Source organism: Pieris brassicae, chromosome 2, assembly GCF_905147105.1.
Source record: "Pieris brassicae chromosome 2, ilPieBrab1.1, whole genome shotgun sequence".
In the NCBI taxonomy this organism is placed as follows: domain Eukaryota; kingdom Metazoa; phylum Arthropoda; class Insecta; order Lepidoptera; family Pieridae; genus Pieris; species Pieris brassicae.
Window position 1 is genome coordinate 1,288,070 of NC_059666.1, and position 23,887 is coordinate 1,311,956.

General features: G+C 33.5%; 2 protein-coding genes across 2 annotated transcripts; one reads left to right on the forward strand and one right to left on the reverse strand.

Moving 5' to 3' along the window:
• The first annotated feature begins 631 nt into the window (after positions 1-631).
• LOC123706579 (3'-5' ssDNA/RNA exonuclease TatD) lies at positions 632-11,961 on the forward strand. Its single transcript, XM_045655864.1, has 6 exons — positions 632-1,176; positions 1,246-1,425; positions 2,509-2,607; positions 3,634-3,797; positions 9,366-9,712; positions 10,321-11,961. The coding sequence occupies exons 2-6, from the start codon at positions 1,284-1,286 to the stop codon at positions 10,481-10,483; spliced, it is 915 nt and encodes a 304-aa protein (XP_045511820.1). The 5' UTR covers positions 632-1,176; positions 1,246-1,283; the 3' UTR covers positions 10,484-11,961.
• LOC123706578 (polyribonucleotide nucleotidyltransferase 1, mitochondrial) lies at positions 11,652-23,547 on the reverse strand. Its single transcript, XM_045655863.1, has 14 exons — positions 23,233-23,547; positions 22,733-22,938; positions 21,480-21,690; positions 20,954-21,120; positions 20,464-20,620; positions 19,297-19,510; positions 17,522-17,649; positions 16,486-16,676; positions 16,109-16,266; positions 14,715-14,902; positions 14,214-14,337; positions 13,958-14,098; positions 13,605-13,697; positions 11,652-12,296 (listed from the first exon to the last, which is right to left on the reverse strand). Exons 1-14 carry the CDS (start codon positions 23,352-23,354, stop codon positions 12,144-12,146), a joined length of 2,253 nt encoding a protein of 750 aa, XP_045511819.1. The 5' UTR covers positions 23,355-23,547; the 3' UTR covers positions 11,652-12,143.
• Positions 23,548-23,887: the final 340 nt, after the last annotated feature.

Sequence of the window (23,887 nt, forward strand, 5' to 3'; positions counted from 1 at the left end):
AATCCTCCATGATTATAAACAAAAGTGTAAATCACTAGTATTTGTACTTTCAAGTCAAGTAGATGTGATGACACCTATTGTAAAGAAATAATTAATAATAGAAAATCTTATTAAGTAAATTGTTACCCATGTTAAATGAAAAAAAAAAATTTAAAATTAAACAAATTTACTTAAAATTGCTACAAGAAATAATTAATACATTAAGTAGTATTAACACCCATTTTTCAGATTCATCTCTATTGATTTGCCTTAAAGATCTGAAAAGACAAGAAAACTTTACAAAAATGTAAATTTGAAGTATGCAATTATAAAAACTAAGATCAGTAGCTACTACTGTAAATAGAATAGGTTAAAAATTTACAAAATATTGCAGTACTACTATTATATTATTTTTATTTATATCAATGGTTCTAACATTTTTATAAATATTTAGAATCAATGGCAAAAATGGCTTGATTTTGAATTACAAAAACGATTGTATTCGTGTTACATTCAAAATAAATTTTATATTTCTTTCTAGAAAGATACTTGAGATTTTGGTAGTCAGGTTATATATTTAGTCAAATGACTCAAATGGTAATACATCTAATAACTTCTATTGTGCATTTACTGGTAAACCTTGATTAATTGTATACACATACCGCCGGTAGAGTCTTTCGTTCATCTTCTTTGACAAGAACATCAACGTTTTGCAATCGCATCCACCCATAATGACTTCCAAATATTAGCGGTATCATAATGATCAATACAAGATTTTTGTTGAAAAATTCGCGAACATTCGGCATTTTGGAAGCAATTCCTTAGATAAACAAAATAAAACCGTTTTTTTCTTGTATTTTGATTTGCTTATGATTACTTTTAAATGTAGTAGAAACACATGAAGAAGATTGTATACTATTTATTTTTATGGCATCAGCTGATTTGCGATTTGTCAACATTTTTCTCAGTACAGATTTATTACAAAACTGTATTTGTAGTAGTTTTTTCATCTGTGCCTTTTAAAATGACAAATGAAAAAATGACAATTCACATCAAAATCGTCACTTTCCTGTTTCCCTTTCATTCATTCATTGTCATTTCTCAAAAACATGGTGGCATTTCAGTGAAGGGGTGTACATTTCGACTAGTCATTAAAATTTAAGAAAGCTTATTTAGCAAGAGTGTTTGATACAAATTGTAAGTAAATTCAAAAGATCTTGTATGTAAGAAGTTATAAAATGTGTTAATAGTATGGTTATGTTTTAGGTAAACACCGAATTAATAAGCTTCATACAAAATTAAGGATGACGTCTGAAGAATCACAGATTTCTGAAGAACTGAAGGGATGTTACGAGAATCTTATTGTTATAGATATTGGTGCAAACTTGACGAACAAGAAATACGGCCGTGATCTGGATTCTGTTATTCAAAGGGCAAAAGACGCAGGTATTTATTTCATCTTTTCACTGCCAAAAATCTTGCGTGCAAACATGTAAGGATATTATAATAATGTATTAATTTACAATTGCAATACGAATGTGCGCCAATTATTCTCGAGTAAACATTCCAAAGGAGTAATAATTGAGAAAGTAGAAATGTTTGTTACAACAGCATCCTAAAGGAAATTCCATTATTGTTGTGTTTACATTTAATATTAGGACAAACAGTTGGCTAGAAAATTGAGCCAGCTTTAAATTATAATGAAGTGCCTTGGTGCTGTGTGTAGCAGTTTATAGATAACTATCTTGTACTATTTTTAGTTCATTGATTAAAAGTAGTCTTATGGTTCTCTCAATTGTGCCAATCTGGTAGTGGTAGTAAAAAGGATAACCATAAAATCTTTAAAAAAAAGATTTATGGTATTCCAGATGTAGTAGACTAAAATTATTTTCTTTTTAAATAACCTATTAGTAAGAAACGGTTGCATTATCATCTAATACACTATCTTATCATTTTCAATATAATAAAACATTCTTAGAAATGTAATACCATAATTGTTTCATAAGGTTACAAGTCAATTGCTTTGGCTTCTGTTTCTGAAGATATGTAATTTCTTCAACAACTACGGAATAAAGTTTTATGTATATTAAGCTGATTTGTTCTTAGTATGCTATTAAAGGTTGCCAGAAGTTAATAAGAATATTAACTTACATTAATAAGAATACATTGTGTTTCTACTTTATGCTCACATGTAGTTCTCTAACTCCTTTAATGTGTATTAAAATATGAATTTGTAAATCTATTTTAATTATAATAAATTTTAAAATTTAACAAAAATGTCTAAGGTGTATATACATCAAAATAAAATAGTCTATGTAATATGGCCTATTAAATATTGCAATTGATTACCCATAATCTACCTATTTCAACTATTACAATTAATTCATAAATAACAAGTTTTGATTTGTTGATTAATGTAGTCGTTAGTAGTGTATGTAGAAAACTAAATTTGTATGAAAATGACTGTTTATGTCGACAAATTTAGTTGAGTAACCCCCAGATGACATATTAACAACTTTACAATTGTAGGAGTCCAAAAGATAATGGTCACGGGAACATCGGTTAGGAGCAGTAAAGAAGCACTCAGGCTCACTCGACTCTACCCGAGCACTATATATTCTACTGCAGGTGTGTTTAACAAACCCTTTTTTAAGAAAAACCCTTTTTGAACGGATTAAAGCTATGTATTATTATTAAAACTTATAGTTATTTACATAATTCTAAATCTTAAATTTTTTCCGACGTTTTGCGTATTTTTCAGTGTGCGTATTCACTGTGATCACGGTTATAATATAGATAATACATAGCTTTAATCTGTTCAAAAAGTGTTTTTCTTAATGTGTAAAAGCTATTTTAACAATAGACAATACTAAACCCTTCTTTATCAATGCTAAAACGATAGGGAAGCAAGGCATTCCAAGATAAATAGTTATCTAAAATTTTATTTCAACTATTAACAATGCTCTGTTAGGATTTTTCCATTAAATTTTACAAGATTATATTACATACACATTTATCTATGTGATAAAATATTTGGGTCTTCAAGATTAGGATATTGGTTAAATGTATTTGGATTTCAAATATCAAAAGTTATATCAAATTAATCTTCTTATTATTAAAATGTTTAATATTTTTACTCTGTATGTATATTTATATTTATTATAAAAGTTTATAAAAGACAACTATTAACTAACTGATATGACAAGATACACTTAGGTACTGTCTAATGGCATATTTATTTTAATTCAGTAAGGTAAAAGATTCATAACAAATAAGAATAAATAAAAATGATTAGTGACACACTTCTGTGTCTACCTTGAAGATTCTTGTTAAGGGGCGATTCAAGTATTACTCTTTTCAGCAAAAGTAAGCAAAGCTTTCAAAAATAATAGTACATAAAAGTAATAAATTTTTTGTAGAAATCCTCGAAAATGCATTTCGTTTTCAAGCATAGACAATGTGTAGGTAATATGGGTAACAAAGTAAATAATCACTGTTGACGTAATCGCCAAATAAGAAAATCAAAGACCCCCCCGCCCCCAATAGTGCTTACATAATACTTGAACGGCCCCTAAAACAAACCCAGAAGTTCGTAATTATTTGTACGGGTCTAGTAAGTATAGAATATTTGTAAATGAATACGTGTTATATCAGGTGTACACCCACACGATGCAAAATCAATGGTAGAGGAGGAGTTGTGGGCCGAGTTACAGGCTACGGCTTCGGCGCCTGAGTGTGTTGCGATAGGAGAGTGCGGACTGAACTACAGTAAGGACTTTTCCGAACCGAAGGTGCAGAGGGAAGTTTTTAAACGGCAGGTCAGTTTTCCATATTATAACACCTTTTACGTAAAAATTATTCACTATATTCATAAAAACTAAATAAGTCTAATTGAACTCTTAACTAATGCAAAATTTAACTGTTTAACCGTGCGTGATTAACAGATGAGTATTTTAATGAAGACTAAAATTTGATTTTTTTTATAAATAAAGCGGTGATCGTTTTTGAAGTTTTTGTAAGGCGTTAAATGAAGTATATTAGATATGCTACTAGGCTAGTGCTAGTAGCATAGCATAGTAGTAGTATTGCATAAATACATGATGTTCAGCGACGTCAAAAAATTGTATTAATTGAAAACGCTGATTTTGTACATATCAGAGTAGCTTATATTACGCAAAGTGAAAGCATAATAATTAGTTTTTTATTAATGAGACTGACAACATATATACAAAAACTTATCTTTAGACCTTATTCGAACGAATCTTCGAATTATAAATTACGCACTGACACATTTATTAAATAGACATTATGAATTCATTTAAAAAAAAATGAAGAATTCCAAATGTTTTCGGTATACTTCATAAAATAAATTTTTTTTATTTTTTAGTGTAACTCTATAAAAGTAAATGAAAGATAAAATGTCGATAAGTTAACGTTGCGACGTCGAAGCGATAGTTGAGATAAATTTAGATTGACACGATCCTGTGAGGTTGAACTCGTCTGATGTGCGTCTTGAATACATTCATATGCTACAATTTCCTGTTTAGGTTTTTGGTTCTATTTCGATATACAATAGCGTTGCTAAAATAGAAATTCAAACCATACTGTGTTATTTTCTTTATTATATATTGGATATCAATTTTAAGTTGAAGTAAATAAGGTAAAAAGCACGTTTGACAATGAAGTCTTGGGTCCCGGAGGATTAGGAAAGAAAATTCTCTATATGCATGCATTTTCAAAGAAATATTATCAATTAAACTTCATGTCCAAAGGCGAGTCAATCTATGACATTGCATTTGTTGTTAGATAATTATTATTTATATTAAAAAAAACTATTTGTTTGACACACGTTTTAAATTCGTCTAAAAACCGCTTTGTTTCCGAATCTCAATGACATGATATGACGTTTCCATCACAATATTTTCCGTGTCCATAAAAGCAAGTGTAAAAAAAATCCAATACTAAGGGGGTCAATCTTTTCATCGTCAGGTTTGAACACTTAACCAACTATTAACTAAATTATTGTACATCTAAGTTTTATATATAAAATTATTTTTCTATGATGTTATTTATTCTTAATACATATAGTATGAGATCCAAGATTACTATAAACACTTCCGCTGACGTAAACTTTCCTTCGTTCAAAATAGATGTTAATTGGATGGACATTGACACACGGATACTAAACAGATCACTCCCACATGTCTGGCCATCTCAATTGGAGACTGGATTTATCACGTAATTGATGCTCGGCTTAAAGATGTTTTTGTTTACAACAAAATTTAGTTCGGTACGGTTGGATATTTTAAAAATTTTGGAAGTAAATCTATGTTTTGTTCATTGCAAAAATGCAAATCTTTCCCCTTTTTTAATATATGAAGATATTGTAAAATTATTTCCCTTTTCGAAAGATTGGTTTTTATGATTTAAAAAAATCGTTTTACAGTATTAATATTTTTGAGATAACGCACGTAAAATAAAATATGTTTATTATGGAATATAAAATACAGGTATTCCACGTCATTAAATTTGAATAGGTAGTAACCACTCACCGGCAAAGAAGGCAGAGGGTGTAGGCCGAGAGAAAAAGCCGGCGCAAAACCTCTCCTATTAAAACTAGTGAAAGTTATTTTCTGTTAAATGGCTCTTAAATATACTACTCCTGATGACAATCCGATAGATATTGTACAAGAAAATGTCGTATTTATAGACTTAAGTGATAATTTTATGCGTATCTGAATTATATTTTCATTAGTTTATATTGCGTGTCCATTATTAATTGTTTACAAACATCATTTATGGTACTATTTTTACAATTTTGTCAATTATTGACAAATCTTTTCGTAATGTATGCAATTTTCTGTCGAGAGTAGTGGTATCATAGAGTCCTTTTACGAATATTTACTTAAAAAGTAAAGTGTAGAAGATCCAATCATAATTTATCATTGACCTTGATCTAATGTGTGTAATGATCGAAAATGTTCCTGAAATTCTCAAGCTATGGCTCATAGAGACAGTATCTATTTCGCGAGGTATCACAAGGTTACTAGAAACGTGCAGTTGAACCGCGACACGTACGTAACTCCTATGTATAGTTAGAGTATGCTATCGAATTACGTTTTTGTATATCTACATGAAAATAAAAATAAATAAATCTGTGGCGCTACAACCTTTTAAGCCTTAGATGTCAATGTCAAGCCTTATATAAAAATACCTTTAAGAAACAACTGACATTGTACCAATAAAAAAAAATATAAAAAAATCAATGGCGCTACAACGTTTTTAGGTTTGGGCCTCAGATTTCTGTATCAGTTTCATCAGTCAATCTAATGGGCAAGTAGGTGATCAGCCTCCTGTAACTGACACACGCCGTCAAATTTTTTTAAGTCTAAGGCAAGTCTGCTTCCTCACGATGTTTTCCTTCACCGAGCGAATGTTAAATGCGCACATTGAAAGTCCAAGTCAGGGACGAGTAGCACGCTGAGGCCACTACGCCAACACTGCTGTTAATTAATTAATATATGTGCATTGTGTTAGGATTCCTGTTGCGACCCGTACTTTGTTATAAAGTATTGTACGTTATTACAGGAATTAAGAACGTTATGAGAACGAAAATACTAAATTTAGCATGATGGTGATTTATTTACTCGTAATTATTTTTTCGTTAAATGGAATTTATCGATTGGCGCTGAATCGACGTTTAAATATAGTTTGGAAAGATGCTGTGCTGCTCAGTCAGTCATTAAATACAGACTTCAAAATGTATTATAAAATAAATAATAAAGAAAAATAAATTGGACTTATTTCGAAATAGATTTTAATTGCAAAAAGGTGGCAACACACTGAAGTATTTCCGAATCAATTCGAGATAGGGTCAGACCAATTCTTGATCGGTAACGTAAGTGTCCACTTATCATCAGGTCATACTCCCCGTTTGCCTCCTATTACATTAAAACAACCTTAGAATTGTCCCACATTAAAATCAGACTGAACTGAACTTAATTAGCAATATGGATCCATAAAATATTAGAAAATAACTAATGAACTACATTATGTATTACGGTTCAGTTAACAAATCCGCGGTGCTGAATGATACCAAACTGCTATAGCGTATTTATTATATATCTATGGGAAATGCTGACTTCGCAGAAAGACAGAGTGTCAGTTATATATTATAACAGTTGCCAGCATCGTACTGCCTTCGAACGATTAATACTTATGATACGATTTTATTAGACCAATGAAGAAGCGTACATATATCAGTTAGCTAGAGCCGGATTAACGGGAGGGCAACCGGGGCTAGAGTCCCAGTGCCTCCACAAAATAGAAGCCCCTACAATAGACTTTGGTTTTTTTTTAATTCCGTTTAGTAAACAACTTTTCTTTTAATATATTTTTATGTTTGTTAAATACTAAAAGAATTTACTTGGTTTCACAATAAATTTATTGAGAAACTCGACGGATTTTTTCCTATATTTTATTTGGAAAATAATTTGGGGCCTCCACTTCTTTGTTCTCCGAGGCCTCTAGACCTATAAATCTGACACAGCTGTTAGCTTAGAGATTAGGCGTGCGATGTGCATCAATATTTTTTTCATAATCATGTGATGAATGAAAAAATCATTACCATGTGCTCGTACGGTGAAGGAACTGAGAAAATATGCCCAAGACAACGGTTGTGTGTACAGACTAAATTGACTATAGAGAAATCAATTAAACAAATAGATGTGTATGTTCCATCCCTCTTAAGTGTTTTTATATCACTATACCTTACCTTGACATTGTACCAATAAAAAAATATAAAAAAATCAATGGCGCTACAATGTTTTTAGGTCTGGGCCTCAGATTTCTGTATCTGTTTCATGATCAATTGATAATCTAATAGGCAAGTAGGTGATCAGCCTTCTGTGCCTGACGCACACCGTCGACTTGTTGGGTCTAAGGCAAGCCGGTTTCCTCACGATGTCTTACTTCACTATTCGAGCCAATGATAAATGCGAAGATAGAAATTGTATATAAAAGGCCAAATATATATGGTCCAAGCTTGATAGGTGTAGGACTACCCTCTCAAACTGCATGTATGAACTTAGTTCAGTAGTCAAGAGCTGAATGGCAACTATAAAACGTTTTACACCGGAACAATTACGTAAGTATTCGTACTGCTTCTGTTTGAATTAAGCAATTTCGATTACGTATTCGATAACCGTAAATCTAAATTTGGTTGAGTGAGAGGATGTCGTACGCCATTACATAGTTCATAGAATTGTATTGTAAGAATGATTGTACACTATAAGGAATTTATTTAGAACAAATACAGAACAGTGTACAATAATTAAATATTAGTAGGTACTAGTGTTTGTTAAACTAAAAGCAGTGTTGGCCAAGTCACTCTTCTCTCCAAGAAGTCTCTGACTCACGTCGACTTTTTGGGTCTAAGGCAAGCCGGTTTCCTCACGATGTTTTCCTTCGTCGTTTGACCTAATGTTAAATGCGCACATAGAAAGAAAGACCATTGGTGCACAGCCGGGGATCGAACCTACGACCTCAGAGTCGCACGCTGTAGCTACTAGGCCAACACCGCTCCAATTGTACCAATAAACCTTTCTTATTTGTATGTATTTTATATTGAGTTGTTTAATGTAGTTTCAAGTTCGGTTCTGTATTTTTTTAATTTATATTGTTTGTGAATCTGTAATCTGGAATAAACTCAGTATGTAAATGGACGATTACATCCTTTGTCTTCATTTATTAAGTAATATTTTTCTCTTATTTGTTATTGTGATATTAATAAAGTATTATTCCTACATTGTCTTATATGTAGTACTTCAGTTTAAAGTATATATCTCTATATATATAAACTTCTCGTGTCACAATGTTCGTTCCCATACTCCTCCGAAACGGCTCGACCGATGCTTATGAAGTTTTTTATGCATATTCAATAAGTCCGAATCGGTTACTATCTATCTTTCAAACCCCTAAGTGATAAGGTGTGTCCACCCAAAAATTTTTTTTTGTTTTTATTTCTTTATAATACAGCATTCAAAAATACATACAGCTCTTATAATTATAACCCCTATTTCTTCATAGTTATCTTCTAGTAAAAAAATGTTTCCTGGAAATAATATACAAGGCAAAACGACATTTGCCGGGTCAGCTGGTTGTAATATAACTTCTATGCAATTTTATAAGTATACTATAAATAAATAAAAAAAATAGCCAGTATTCGAGTACTACATAATTAGGATTAGGTACATTCAGTTTGACATCAGTACACGACCTCAGACGGTGTGAAGACCTCTTCCAAATTCTTCCATTTGTCTCTCACACTCGCCACCATTTTCATACTCTCTCTTTTTTTCTTCTTACTATACAATGTATAATTGCAGGTTGAAATCGCTTGCGAATTACAAAAACCCCTATTCGTTCACGAGAAAGAGGCGCAAGATGACCTCACAACGATTTTAGACGAATTCGGGAACAAATTACCGCCAGTTGTCATACACTCGTTCACGGGAAATGTTGAACAAGGAATCAAATATATAGAAAAGGGTTTCTATATTGGTATAACAGGGTATATTTGCAAGGATAAGTCTGATGGTGGTATTAGAAGACTACTGTCGGAGAGAATTCTACCTCTGGACAAGTTGCTGGTCGAGACCGATTCGCCGTTTATGTATCCTAACATGCGGGCGTCTAAACTGCCGTTGCACGTCAAGGATTCGCTTACGGAGAGGTATTTTATTGTACACATAGCCTGAGGTTAATAATATTTTTTTTATAGGTATCGTGTTTTTTACGCGCATAACGTAAACTGGAAGTTCGATTTAACAAAACAAATATATTAGCCGGCTCCTGACTCTCGCGAGGCCCGTAAGTTCTGGCGAGTCGAGCGCCGAGGCTGCACTGTCATCCACTATAGGTTTATTTAGTTGCTTTAGTAGTACATCTAGATCGACGTGATTGAAGTGACTGAGTTAGCGACTTTATGTGCCGACCGATATAATAATTCCTTGCGTTTCATTCTTAGGCGACTCCAAAAGTCGCCATTAATGATGTTTTTAACTTATGTATAAGTATATTTAATGGTTTGCTTTTCCGATCCCACTTTTGGATCCAAATTAATGAAAGTTTACTTAATAAACAACTCACTAGTCCACTGCGCGATGATAAATTCATTAGGTAACAAAGTTAGTCATCCACTAACTCGCTCACGCTCGCGTGGTGAGTGTGGATGGGGGTTAAAAAATAATAAATATTATGAGTATATAAGATTTCTATCTGAATCTAGATTAACTCCATGTTCCATTGGTCTCGTTATGAATTCCATTTTTTACTTTTCAGATCACAGAACTTCGTGAATCGTTATTGCACCTTCCAGCGTAATGAACCGTGTGCCTTACCTGCTATAGTTGAACTCGTAGCTGGCTTCAGAGCTGAGAAGCCGGAGGACGTAGCGCTTGCTACTGCATTCAATGCGCTCAAGATCTTCGGGCTCAGCCAGTAAGTGTAACATTTGAGGGTAGTTTTAAAAATTCATTCATAAATTGATTTTTGAGGGTAGATTGATAAAAATTGAATGCAAAACTTTTACCTTCGGTATAAACTATAACGATTTACTTAACGTAGATGTCATACATTTTACAAACCAAAAGTTATATATAAACAAAAAATATTTTCACCTTAATAAGTTTTGTTGCGTGTGTGGTCCCTAAATCCATTCTATTTCAACGAAATAAAATGCTGTTTTAGTATGAGATAAAGTTTGTTTGTTGAAAATCTATTTATGAATGAAGTCGTCCTTAAAGTTGAAATGTCTCGATTGTCGACTTTATTAATCATAAAATAAATATTATATACAAATGAAAATATTTATACAATATACATGTTATTTAAGAAATTGATATTACTGATTTTACAATTACTTGTGACTATCGCCGTTTTAATATTTAAAAAAATGTTACCTATTTGTAAATAATGATTTAATTTGAAAAGAGTAAGATTTAAGAATTTTATGACAATAATTGCAATGAGGGAAAAACTCTTTTCAAAGATGTGATCGTTATTTGAAATGGCAGCTAATTTTCCCCATTCGATATGGCAATATGAGGCTATTACTAACAGTTAAATAATCTTGCCAGAAAATAAAGACTAGAATAGAGAATGCCTCTATAATCTATGTTCATAAAAATAGGTTAAGATTTACTGACAAATTGTTTTGCTTAAATACGTCCAGGTATACCTGAACGCTTTAAATGCCATGAACTGCATAATATTAGGCAGAATTTTTGTTTATAGCGATAAGCTTTTATGTTTTGTATTGTCTATGGTGCACTTGCTTGTATTTACGAATATAGTGGCAACAATAAGCACAGTGATCTCATTTTAACCAATGTAAAGTGTCATCATAGTTTTTAGCTGACTTGTAAATGTTTTATTTAAGCAATTTAATCTGTGGTGACATTTGACATGTTTTGACAGATAGAAGTAATGACAGAAGTAATAATTGTTATCATAGTGTGTACCCCGTTTTTGGTATATCTGTGCGAATGCTATTTATCCCATTTATTTGAAATATTCAAACAGCTATGCCAAAAATTATGCCACTTATTCGCACGGTGTCATTTCGCTCTGGCCAGAGTATTCCTATTCGAATTTTATTTTTGTTTATCGAATATTGTAAATAGATATTAATGTTGTTTAATGCTGGTAGTCACAACGAAATCAAAGACTGCAAGTATTATGTGGATTTTAGTTTTGTTGGACTACGGAGGGTAGTCGAGTATTGTTGATTCCTTATTTTTTGATCACTTGTAAGTCTTAGGGGTTATTTATTGTACTGAATTGTAATTGTATACATAACATTGTAGTTTAAGAACCCTCGGACAAATGTACTGTAGTGCCTTCGACATAACGTCCTTTTGTGATACAATATTTTTTCATAGATTGTACAGATTATTTCTTGCAATAAAAGTTTAAAACGAATAACATGTTTTTATTTTTAATAATTATGTACAGTACGGAAATAACATAAACAAGATTCACACATTTCGGGGCAGTAGAAAAGTTTTGGTAATCCAAAAGCTGAAAATAATACTAAACAATTTATAATAGGATATCCAATATCTATTGGAACTTTATGAGGGTAGAAGACGTCTACCCACAAATTAACTTTTGTCAAGTTTTCGCACAATCCCGGGCGGCGGTGAGGTTAGAACTTTCCGGGATAGTCTTAAATGCCCTGAAACCGGATCCCGTCCAAAGTATTTCACTTGAATTTCTGAACCTACGTCTAAACCTAGTACTGATGGATGCATTATCTGAAAATGATAAAATATATTTAATACAACGTATCTTGACGTAATATAAATTACCTGCATACAAGTTACATGTTCTTCACATCAACAATAATAATGCAAAACATATATAAGCCAATACACTTATACAACAACCACACAATAGAACAAGTTAACGAATTTTCATTACTAGGTATAACAATAGACACAAACATAAACTGGAAATCACACATACAAAAAATAAAATCAAAACTATCAAAATTTTTATATGCTGAAAACCGCTCTAACTACCTACTACGCCTATGCGCATGCATGGCTAAACTACGGTGTAATAATGTGGGGAAATAGCACCGACGCACCAGCACTATTCACAACCCAAAAAAAGCTAATTCGGATCATAGTCCACATTTCATAAAACTAAACATTATCACTCTACCCTCATTATACATATTGGAAATCTGTAAATTTGCCCATACACACAAATTTTACACCACACGCGAAGACATACAGACAAGATATAAACTTCGACACAAAAAACGCCTAAACCTACCATCTTCCCGATTACAAATACATGCATCAAGCCCACTAGTCATGTCAATCAAAATTTATAATAAACTACCGGAGACACTAAGAAATGAAAAAAAGATACATATATTTACAAACAAACTAAAAAAACTTCTTATACGTAAATGTTATTATAGCGTTAATGAGTACCTAGAAGATAAAAATATAGCTTATTTTCATGATTATTAATCCCTAAATATTCAAAATTAAATAAATAAATAAAAATGTTATTCTATGAAATTGGTACTAGCCTGGAGTGTGAAGTTTTATGTGCTATTAATTATGTTATATAGGTTTTGTAATGCCTTCTTTTGCTGTGCCCTAACAGGGTCCATAATATTGTACCTAGCTTTAAGCCCCTTAAACAACTATTGTAACGATATGGAATGCAAATAAATACATATATGATTTAGTGTAATTGTTTATTTTCATATATAATTTTTATTAGCTGAAGGATAATATAGCAGTGTTGTGGTGTGACAAATTAAACAAATTATGACATGTGACAGATACATCATGATAAGTTTTGTTAATTAAATATGAGAATTTTAAGATAATAAATAATATATATATGCTACACATTATAAACAGTGAATATTAAAATTAATAATATAAGAATTGACTCATTATATATGTAACTTCTACGTAAAATCCTTTTTAAGGTAAATTTGCCCGCCATTACGCCAACGTAACATTTTTGAATTATATTCTTGAAAAAAAAAAACACTATTATTATTGTTGATATATGTTACCCTAATAAAATATTACCTTTCTATGGTCTAGCTGAGTGTTGTGAAGTAATGCTGGCGACATTCCACTATAAAGAGTCACTAGTACGCCGATTTCACGTACTTCTACCACCTGAAAAAAATTTTTTTTGTCTTATACGTCAAAAAACACGTGGGATTTTTTATTATAATCAATAATAAAAAACCACTAATTTGTAAGAGTGAATTCTCGGAAACATAAGTCAATCGAGTGGAAGAGAGATAGAGGTGGCGCAAGCGTACAATTAGCGTAATGGGACAACGAGCGTAACGGGACAATGAAGAATTTTGGACAAAGGACAATTTGCTTTCTTGTTATCTAGTTGTCAAATTATTTTATGATTCATGGGGCACCTTAGCTGTGTAAATAGCCCCAAACTCAAGTTCTGGGGTCCTCTCAGCGCTGACCCAGTTGTTGATGCGAACTCTCGCTTCGTCCATGGCCGCTTGAGAGGGCGCGAACACGCTGTATTTGCACTCGTCTATTGGGCTAATCTGGAATTATGGAATAAATAACATTCTAATATAATATTAAGAAATTAAATAATAACCAATATTTTGAAATCATTTTTTTTTTAATTTAAAGTTAATAACATTTTATGGTTATAACCTGCACACCAGTCTCCACATATAATTTCTTGAGATTAATACCGCCTATACCAAGTAATTTAGATCGCTTGTGGGCATCTACTTCCAATTCTTCCATAACTGGCATGTTCTCTTTGTTTTTTTGACTGAAATAATTTAGTATTGTCTTTTGTTAACATAGCTTTTACACATTAAGAAAACACTTTTTAACCGGAATGAAGCTATGTATTATTATTATAATGAGTTATAATTTATATTAAGAAAAAAAAAATTTTTTTTTTAGAATCTTTACACACAAAAAATCGACAGTTTGTATCAGACACATAAGGTTGATAACCTGCTTGCCCTTAGGAATGGTATCACGAAATGGATTTTTTTATAGACACACGGACAGGAAGCTCACCTGATGTTAAGTGATACACGCCACCCATGGATACTCTTAACGACAGTGGGCTCGCGAGTGCGTTGCCGGCCTTTTAATTTTTTTTAAATATATTATATTGTAAAAATTTAATAGTCTTACCTCGGCTTATCAATGCACTTATTCATAATATCGATAATTTTGCTTTTGGCATCGCAAGCCTTTTGTATTGACTCCATGACTACCTTAAGTGGAAGTCCTGCTATCTTGATATCCGCTTGCACAGCGGTAATTCCCTTCTTCGTTCCCGCCACTTTGAAATCCATATCACCCATATAATCTTCTATACCCTGGCATTGATATTGTCAAGATTTTTAATGGCAAGTTTAGTGTTTTAAAAGAGTAGTGTTAGCTGTGTTCGTAGGTTCCAACCCCAGTTGTGTATGGACTATGTCCATGTACGTAACACTCGTTCGTACAGTAAAAGAAAATATAATGAGGAAACCGACAATACTCCCAAAAAGTCCGACAAAAGAGCCTTGCCAACAAAAACTATCACGAGACAAGCACAGAAAATTGACCTAGATGTAAAAACCAACATAAAAAATGAAATTTTTAGATTGTGTTCATTTTTAAGTTACACGGTGTAAACTCTATATAACGATACGGAAGCGACTGTGCATTTTATGGCATTTTAGAGAGTTGTCGTTAAATGGAGTGAAGAAATATCAGAAAAATAAACTTTATTTCAGACTAGTGTTAGTAGTTATGTACATAAAAAAAACTTATTTGAACGCTATTGCGTGTATATGTTTTTTTTGTTTGACGTCTTCAGGCATCAGTAATTTTTTTTGCAGTATTCATATATTGAGGCATATTGGTAATAAGTATTTTTCCCATAATTTAACTGCTACCAGAGCTTCTTTAATGCTTGACGGAGCCTCAGGCTCATCCAACTCATCCTCTTTAACTTTTTCATCAATACACAGTGATTTCCTTTTACTAGCCATGTTTACCGTTTAAAAGTTGGTAGGGCAACTAAGAATATGATAATGTATAGATAATCAGTCACTCCTACTTATTAGTCACGGCAGACAAAAGAACAAAAGAACGTACACAGCTGCGCAGTTTTCACTAATTTTAGCAACTTAAAAAGTATTTATTATTATTATTACTCGATTTTTGTCGCTATTGAGAGTGGGTGTAATGCTATGTAGAGTGTATCTTTGTATGGAAGACGAGCTATACTAACCAAACCCTATTCATTTCGACGCTTTAGGGACGTTACATAGAGTTACGCGCTGTATTTGTTAACGGACATGACCCGAAGGAAGATTAGAACGATTTTAAAAACTACTGTAGATATTTTAACTGTACAAGTTAAAAGAACACAATACCAAAAGTTTCGTTTGCATTTTAATTTAAGCCCGGTTTATAAAAATAATTGTTTCATTACACTGTTGGCTGAATGGCAGCATGATACGAAAGAGTACTTTAAAATTTAGTGTTTGTTAATAGTTTTTTTTATGAGTAATTAAAAAAATGTATAGACTCACTAACAAATCAGTGAGTATCCTATAATCCCCGATGTTCCCTTTTTCGTCTGGCTTTGAAACGAGGCCTATAGCCACACCTGCGGCTGGTGAGAGCAGTTCTACACCTGCATCTAAAAGAGCGAGTGAACCAGCACACACAGACGCCATTGACGAGGAACCTACAAAGACAAGTGATTATATTTCATAAAAAAAACGTGTTTTTCCGACGAATACAGAGATGCCAGGTGATGATACAACAAATTGTGGTGATTCGCGGCTAAAACGGCCTTTTAAAACACACACTAGTGGCATCATAGATGAGGTGATACAGGTGGATTTTCGTTCATTATTTTTATTATAACACAAATTTATTTGACAGTCTGAAAAACAAGTTTTACCATTTGATTCAAGTACTTCAGCCGTAAGCCTCACGGTACAAGGATGCTGGGGCACAACCGGTAATAGGCCCCGCTCTGCGAGCGCCCCGTGCCCCATTTCTCGTCTTCCCGCTGGACCGGTACGCCCAACCTCACCCGTTGCGTATGACGGAAACTCGTAGTGAAGGAAGAAACTCTTTTCTTTAATACCACTGTGAAATATTTGTATTTTTTATTATTATATACACATCAAATAATTAAAACTTAAATAGTGTGACGGTTGATATTAACTAAGCGATCTTGTCCAGACAATCCTCTAAGAAAACAGTAATAAAAAAAATATTATTTTGTTTATTAAAACCATAAAAAATACAATTTCGTAATCTTGACCAAAGATTACATACATATAAATAATCTGGATATATTTTCAACACTGCTTCACGACCAGTTTTAATGTGCGGCTGTGAGGCTAGGACACTAACCGTGAAAGAGGAGCAGAAGCTACTGGTGGCGGAACACAAAATATTGCGAAAAATCGCTTTGCCCAGCATTATAGGAGAATATTAGACCCTAGGAATACGTAGGAGTAGGAGGAGGACCAGCTGCAGCTGAAAACCAGCCATAACCGGGAGGTGGCATAGGACATCCCTGCTGGGAGATTCTCATTTGAAAAGCCAAGACCATTTTGCTTCGCATTTTGAGTCGCAGAGCCAGGACTGACTGAGTGAGTTTCTACAGGTACATGTTCCTCCGGTCGAATTTGGGTCTAAGGCATGACAGTTCCCTCACCTTCCCCACAGTGGGGATTAAAACGCACCGTATAGTTGATAGTCGTCCAAATAGACCAACACTCGCCGAGTAAAATTTTAAGTTGTGATTTCAGAATCCAATATTTCTAGAAATACGGGAGTCGTGCTTATCGCTAAATCTTCAACGTTACCCTATACAGGCTGTATTTTATTTCAACTGAATGAAATGATTTAATTTTAGATATTTAAGAGATGATGCATGTGCAGATAAAGGCATTAAACAAATTTAAAAAAAACATCTCGCTCACCTAGTGATCATTGTGAGTGGGTCCATTTTTAAAGCACTTTCTGGGGAATCAAATGCAACAGTACATAACACTTGCGTCTGACCACGTTGGAATAACGCACTGCCGTGCAAAGGCTCGTACAGGGATACCTACAAGATTCAACATTTACACGTAATAGAACAATTATGGATCTCTTTCTGTCAAACTGTGTTTATGCTGTGACGGAAAGAGACAGGTGAGTATTGAATATGATATATATTTTATATAAATAGACATATGAGTGAGCCATAGGAGCGTTGGCAATTTAATTCTTCATAACTGCACGACGTTCGTATCGACATGAACACGGTTTACGGGATTCAAGTGGAACTTGGAACTTCCAAGCGCCAATGTGATACGGAAATGGATCAGAATGTTCGAAACAACCGGCTCAACAGTACCAATAACGCCTCGTGATCGCCCAGTTTTAGCAAGATCAGCCGACATTGTGGAGCGAGTTCATGTTTCAGTTCAGCGAAATCCGTCAACACGTAAGTCAGTCTTTGGACACCAAAAGAACGATTTTGCGACGAATTATGAAACGTGATTTGCATTTGAAGGATTATAAGATTCAGGTAGTCCAAGAATTAAAACCAGATGATGCCAATAACCGACTAACTTTGTCAATGCTCGAGCGATTCAACAATTTCTTCAACGTGATGTTTAGTGATGAAGCCAATTTTAACCTAAATGGCCATGTGAACAAGCAAAATTGTCCCATCTGGTGCGAGACTATCCCCCGAGATCCCCGACGTTTGCATGAACGTCCACTCCACAGCCACAGCTTAGCTTGTCGTGTGGGCTGGGATATCGTCAAGCGGTAAAGAGGGCAAGCGATGACGATTTGAGCGATTAGAGCTAACATTATTGCAACAGACTTTTCGGTGCCAGCTTTGCAAGAACTTCAAGGCAACACCTCGAGGATGTGGTTTCACCAGCATGGGGACACATGTCATTCGGCAAGGGTTTCCATAGAGCTGCTAAAAATGTGTTTCCCGGAAAACTCATGTCGAAAACGGGGATATTGAATGGCCACCGTAGCCCCGATCCCTCACCAAGCGATTATTTTCTATGGGGGCTACCTCGTATCGGTGGTAGTATACGAAAATAATCAGACCAATACAGAGCAGCCGAAGAGGAATATTATTTGGGAAAGCAACAAAATACCGAGAACTACTATTCAACGAGTTTGTCAAAATTTGCGACTTCGGTTCCTAGAGTGCCAAGCAGCCGAGGGAAGTCAATTGGACAACACTATTTTTAAGTTTTAAAAATCTACTTTTTAAAAATACAAATAAATTTTTGTTATGTCTCGTAGTTCTTTCATAATTGAATATTTAAACCGCCAACACCATTATGGCCCACCCGTTATAACAACTATTCGAAAAGTGCCTTAGAAATACAATGGTCTGCTTTTCTTATTCTTATAGATCAGGGCAAACCGATAGGAAGTTCAGTGTTATGGATGTTAAGCGATACCACCCCCGCGAATAGACACTCCCAATGCATGAGCGCGAGTGCGCAGCCAGCCCTTTAAGAATTGGTATGCTCCTTTCAGTCGGCTCAAGATCATTTTCACAATTTCTAATACAACAAATAAATGCTATTTATTTAGTGTTTTTCTGGGATCTGTTAGAAAGACAGATAGAGAGATAGAGATCTGGGAAAGACTTATAAAAATAATGTAAATTCAACGAAGCTCTATATTAGTATATATATATATTATTATATATATATATATATTATATATCACTGACCTCACAAGAAATATTCCTCAATTCATCGAACGTCCTTCCATCGCAACGTACTTCAGTCTCGAAAATAAGATCCCTAAATATCTGCTTCAAATTGCTATTAAAACATTCTTGGAGTTTGCCAACATCCACCTCAGTGTCCCGGAGTTGGTTCAAAACTATTTGTCGTAGATCTGATACTGCGTTGTCGCGGGATATTTTGTCGTGGCTAAAATCGCTGTAAAATACTTGTGTTATATTCTATATCGGCGTTGTAAAAAAATGTACAGTCACGTTTTTCGGTTACGCGTCACATTATTACGTTACGCGCCATGTTTTTCTTGTCCCTACCGCGGTTGATTCGAAGAGATTCGAAGCCATTAATAACAAAATACATAACGATAAAAATGATAGTAATAATTCTATTACAATTAATTAATTTAATTATGGCTATGTCTATGATAATAAAAGCCTTTTGTTAAACTTTATCTAATTTAACTTTATTTAACCAATTTCTGTGAAGTTGCATATAGCAGATAATTATTCGAAAAATAAGGTCATAATGATGTTTCACTTCTTACGTGTGTACACTAGAACACACACACAGTTTTTTTTATAGAACAGTTGGCAAACGGGCAGGAGGCTTACCTGATGTTAAGTAATACCACCGCCCATGGACACTCTCAATGCCAGAGGGCTCGCGAGTGGGTTGCCGGCTTTTTAAGTTATATATGCAGTTTTAAATACTGGATTGGAAGGTTTTTAATTTATATTTATGATTAAACTATTATTTATATAAGTATTTTATAATGAAGAAAACTGAATAAATATACATTTTCTTTCTTTTTCTTTTTTGATTAATTGCAAATACGTCACATTTTTTTTCGTCAGAGTTTTACACCGAGGATGGTCAAAGATTGGTTTGAGTGTCGAATTTTATACAACTATAAAAATGTATCAAATGTGTTCAAGTATTACATAACGAAGGGGGGGGGGGGGTTGTGTGTGTGTGTGTGTGAATTATTTTCCACTTTCCAGTACTTTACACCACATAATGGTAAGTTTGGATATTGAATACAGAAACGTTACGGCGGTGTTTCATGGGGGGGGGGGGTTTCCCTCAAAAAATTGCGTGACGTAATACATGAACGCTCCCTTACAGAAATTAAAGTGATTCTATAAGTGATTTACCTCAATATTTCCCTAATTTTCATATTAGACAGAGTCTTTATTGAGTCAATTACGCTCTGGTTTATTTGATTTGGGACTTCAAATTCACGTTTTGTCTTTCCATGATCCTTCTGTAATTTTTCTATACTTCGCACTATATGTTGAACTTCTTTTGTACCTAAAATGATTTAATGTTGATATCCTCGATCCCAGAATCATTTTATCTAGAAAAAGTGTTCCATAGGGTATATGAAACCATAACAATATCAATGAAAGAATCTACCCTGTGGGTCCGGTCTAAGATAATCAACTTATTGCGGTCATGATGCTTCGTCAACTAAGATTTCAGATCACTGGTTTCAAGAAGTTGATCAATTATATATTATAATACATTTGCTTTATAAGATTCTAATTGGTTCCTCAGATAATTTATTGAATTGATTGCATTTGAAATACATAGAAAAAGGTTTTGGTTAGTCCAATAATACAAAAATCAGACTTACATTCATACCTAATTTGATGGCTTTGAGAAGATCCTGCTGTAAAATATCCTTAGCATTGCCTTCCAACATAACAACCAGATTGGTGGCAGCCGCTGTCACCACCAGATTCAAACTGGACTGTTCTAATTCCCGTCTAGTTGGATTAACAATTATTTCATTGTCTATTTGTCCTAGTCTGTAAGATATATACTATTTTAAATGAAAGTATCAGTAATAAATTGAATTACTAGAAAGTTCCTTAATAGATAAAAAGATATTGTTTCATAAACAAATTTCATGTTGGTGTTGTTAAAACTTGTTAGGAGTAATGGCTAGCTCAATGTATCACTTCAATGTTTGTCAATCCACAAATGAGCATTTTTTAAGGCAGTTTCTGCGCACCACCACTATGTGGAACCAGCTCACTGTAGTATTTCCGAGCCAATAGGGCCCAAAATATATCAGTATAAGTATACACTCTATTACTCCATTTTCAATATCATCTACATATTTCCATCCATTTAAAGAACAACTTTATATTTGGTTAAAAGTTACCTAACAGCACCCACTGGTCCACTCCAAGGTACATCTGACAATGCCAGGGCAGCACTTGCTGCATTGATTGCTGTTGTTTCTGGCAAATTTGTTCCATCCACTGCTAACATATTACATACTATTTGTGTATCATAGTAGTAATTTTGAGGGAAAAGTGGTCTCAGAGACCTGTCTATCAATCGTGAGGTCAAAATTTCACGTTCTGTTGGACCTGAAAAAAAAGAGTATTTACTCTTAAGTAATTCAGCGAAGATTGACCTAATATTACTATCATAACATATATCATATGATGGCAACATAATATACAAGTGCAAAAAAATATCCTTATCATCGTTGTGCAGGGAATTAATGCCAGAATCTCTCCTTTATATTGTTACGAAGACGGGTCGACTGCAATGTTCCTAGATTTTACCACTACTTAGAGATCTTTTCAGCAGGCTGTAATATGATTTCTGACCGTTTCAGGAGAGGGTTAATCACATATTAGAAAATTGTAATTTCCATAATGTTACCTAGGGTAATGTTACCTAGTTTTCAGGAAGCTGAAACCTTTTTTCAGTCGGTTTCAGAACATGTGTAGTAGAGTGGTGCAGTTTTCAGGGGACCCGTTTTCAGGCGTTTTCAGGCCTAGGTATACCCCTTTGATGAAGGAATATTCTAGACCAAACTTTCTAGGTGTGAGATAAGGACGAAATGATACGAGAGAGAGAGAGAAGATCTGAACTTTCTCGAAACTAGACTGAGCACTGTAGAACGCCGTACGACAAGGACGGAGCAACGTGCGAAAGAGACAAAGAGTGCGGACGTTCTAGAATTGTGCAATCGCTACTCAGTAGCAAGCCCGCCTAGAAAGTTCTCGAATATTGTTTAGAATTATTCCCAGGGATATATAAGCGAGCCGAAAGGCGACTAGTCGCCTTTAGTTTGGAATGCGATAACAAGAGAGAAACACCGAAGCGATAAAGTGAATACAAGTGATAAAGTACTGTGTGAAGTGTGCATAAGTGAAGTAATTAGTGACTGTGTTTTTGTGTGTTATTAGTGCATCTCTGCAATTAATTTGTGCCCATACATTCCTCATTGATTTATCAAGAAATAAACCCTTGAATAAATTCACAGCATTTTCTATCCGATCACCTAGCTCGTAACATATATGTTATCAAAGTAAGCCACAAATACTTGATTATGATTTAATCTGTTTTAAAAGTATGTAATCAATTCAAAAATTTTATTTAGAAAATAGATCCACTTACCTAATTCTTTTCTTAAAAAGTTAGTTGGTATACGGCCAGCTGCTGCAGCCTTCTGTCTATAGTCAACTACAAGGGGCAGAAATGATGCAGAGCTTTGTTTAGCTTTTGATACAACTGTGGAAAGAACACTAGTGTTCCCCAGTGTTGCAACACATGCTCCATCTGCAAATCTTGCATAGCGACCCGATGATAGTTTGAGTTGTGTTCTGAAAATTTTAAGTATCATTTAAGAATTGCAGAAAGCAAAATATACTCAAAAATAAAGTATTGTGTAATTTGACTGTAAACAGCATTATTATGTTCCATGACATAAAAAACATATAACTAATTTTACAAATCATGGTCTATAGCAACTTTATCATAATTTAAGTAAATATCTGTTATATTCAGTTAGGCATACTTTATTAGAACTAATACTTAATAAGGTTTTAGTTCATGTTTCCTTTTGAATTGAAGGAAATAAATAAATATGATAAAGCTTTACTTTAAAATATTCTTACCCATTAGAAAACGGAACTTCAATTTCAGCAACATTCGTTTGGGTCGAAAATTGTTTTCTATATTTCTTATTAATCCGAATTTTTGATAAAAGTAAGCGATGTTTAAGCAACATTATAACCATTTATGCCGCAAGTAATTTTGTAGCATTGATTTGAATAAAGAAGGATAACGCACCACCTACTTGTTAAATTATGTAATAATTTGGATAGTATTTGGCAATTGTAAGAGTTAGTATTGTTTTAATTATTAAAAAATAATTCTAAAACTTAGTACCAAATAGTTTTAGTTTAGAAAAATAGTTGAACTAATTTTTGAAATTCGAGGTTATTTGTTATTGACATTGACAGTGGCCAATTTGGAATTTTCAAATTGAAATTGACTTTGATGAATGCGAACCTCTGATGGCCTCCTTTCTGTATTTCTTACGATTACTACATGTTCCGTTTCCGACTAAAATCTCCTGCCTTTTGCTTTATCCTTTATTGTATTATAATATATTATCTTCTTTCATAATCAATAATAATTATAATCTTTAGATGTAATATGTTTATGTACATATTTTGTTTTTAACTAGCTATTTTTTCACGCGTGTAGTTTCCCAACCTTCTACTTGAAACTGGCATAAAGTTAAACCTATTGCTATAATATTTAAAA

Coding starts and splice junctions, on each gene's coding strand:
- LOC123706579 (XM_045655864.1), top strand. CDS start 1,284: ATGACGTCTGAAGAATCACAGATTTCTGAAGAACTGAAGGGATGTTAC. Junction 1,426..2,508: donor TCAAAGGGCAAAAGACGCAG/GTATTTATTTCA, acceptor TTACAATTGTAG/GAGTCCAAAAGATAATGGTC. Junction 3,798..9,365: donor GGGAAGTTTTTAAACGGCAG/GTCAGTTTTCCA, acceptor GTATAATTGCAG/GTTGAAATCGCTTGCGAATT.
- LOC123706578 (XM_045655863.1), bottom strand. CDS start 23,354: ATGGTTATAATGTTGCTTAAACATCGCTTACTTTTATCAAAAATTCGG. Junction 22,939..23,232: donor GAAGTTCCGTTTTCTAATGG/GTAAGAATATTT, acceptor TAAAATTTTCAG/AACACAACTCAAACTATCAT. Junction 16,267..16,485: donor TGAAGTACTTGAATCAAATG/GTAAAACTTGTT, acceptor TTGTCTTTGTAG/GTTCCTCGTCAATGGCGTCT.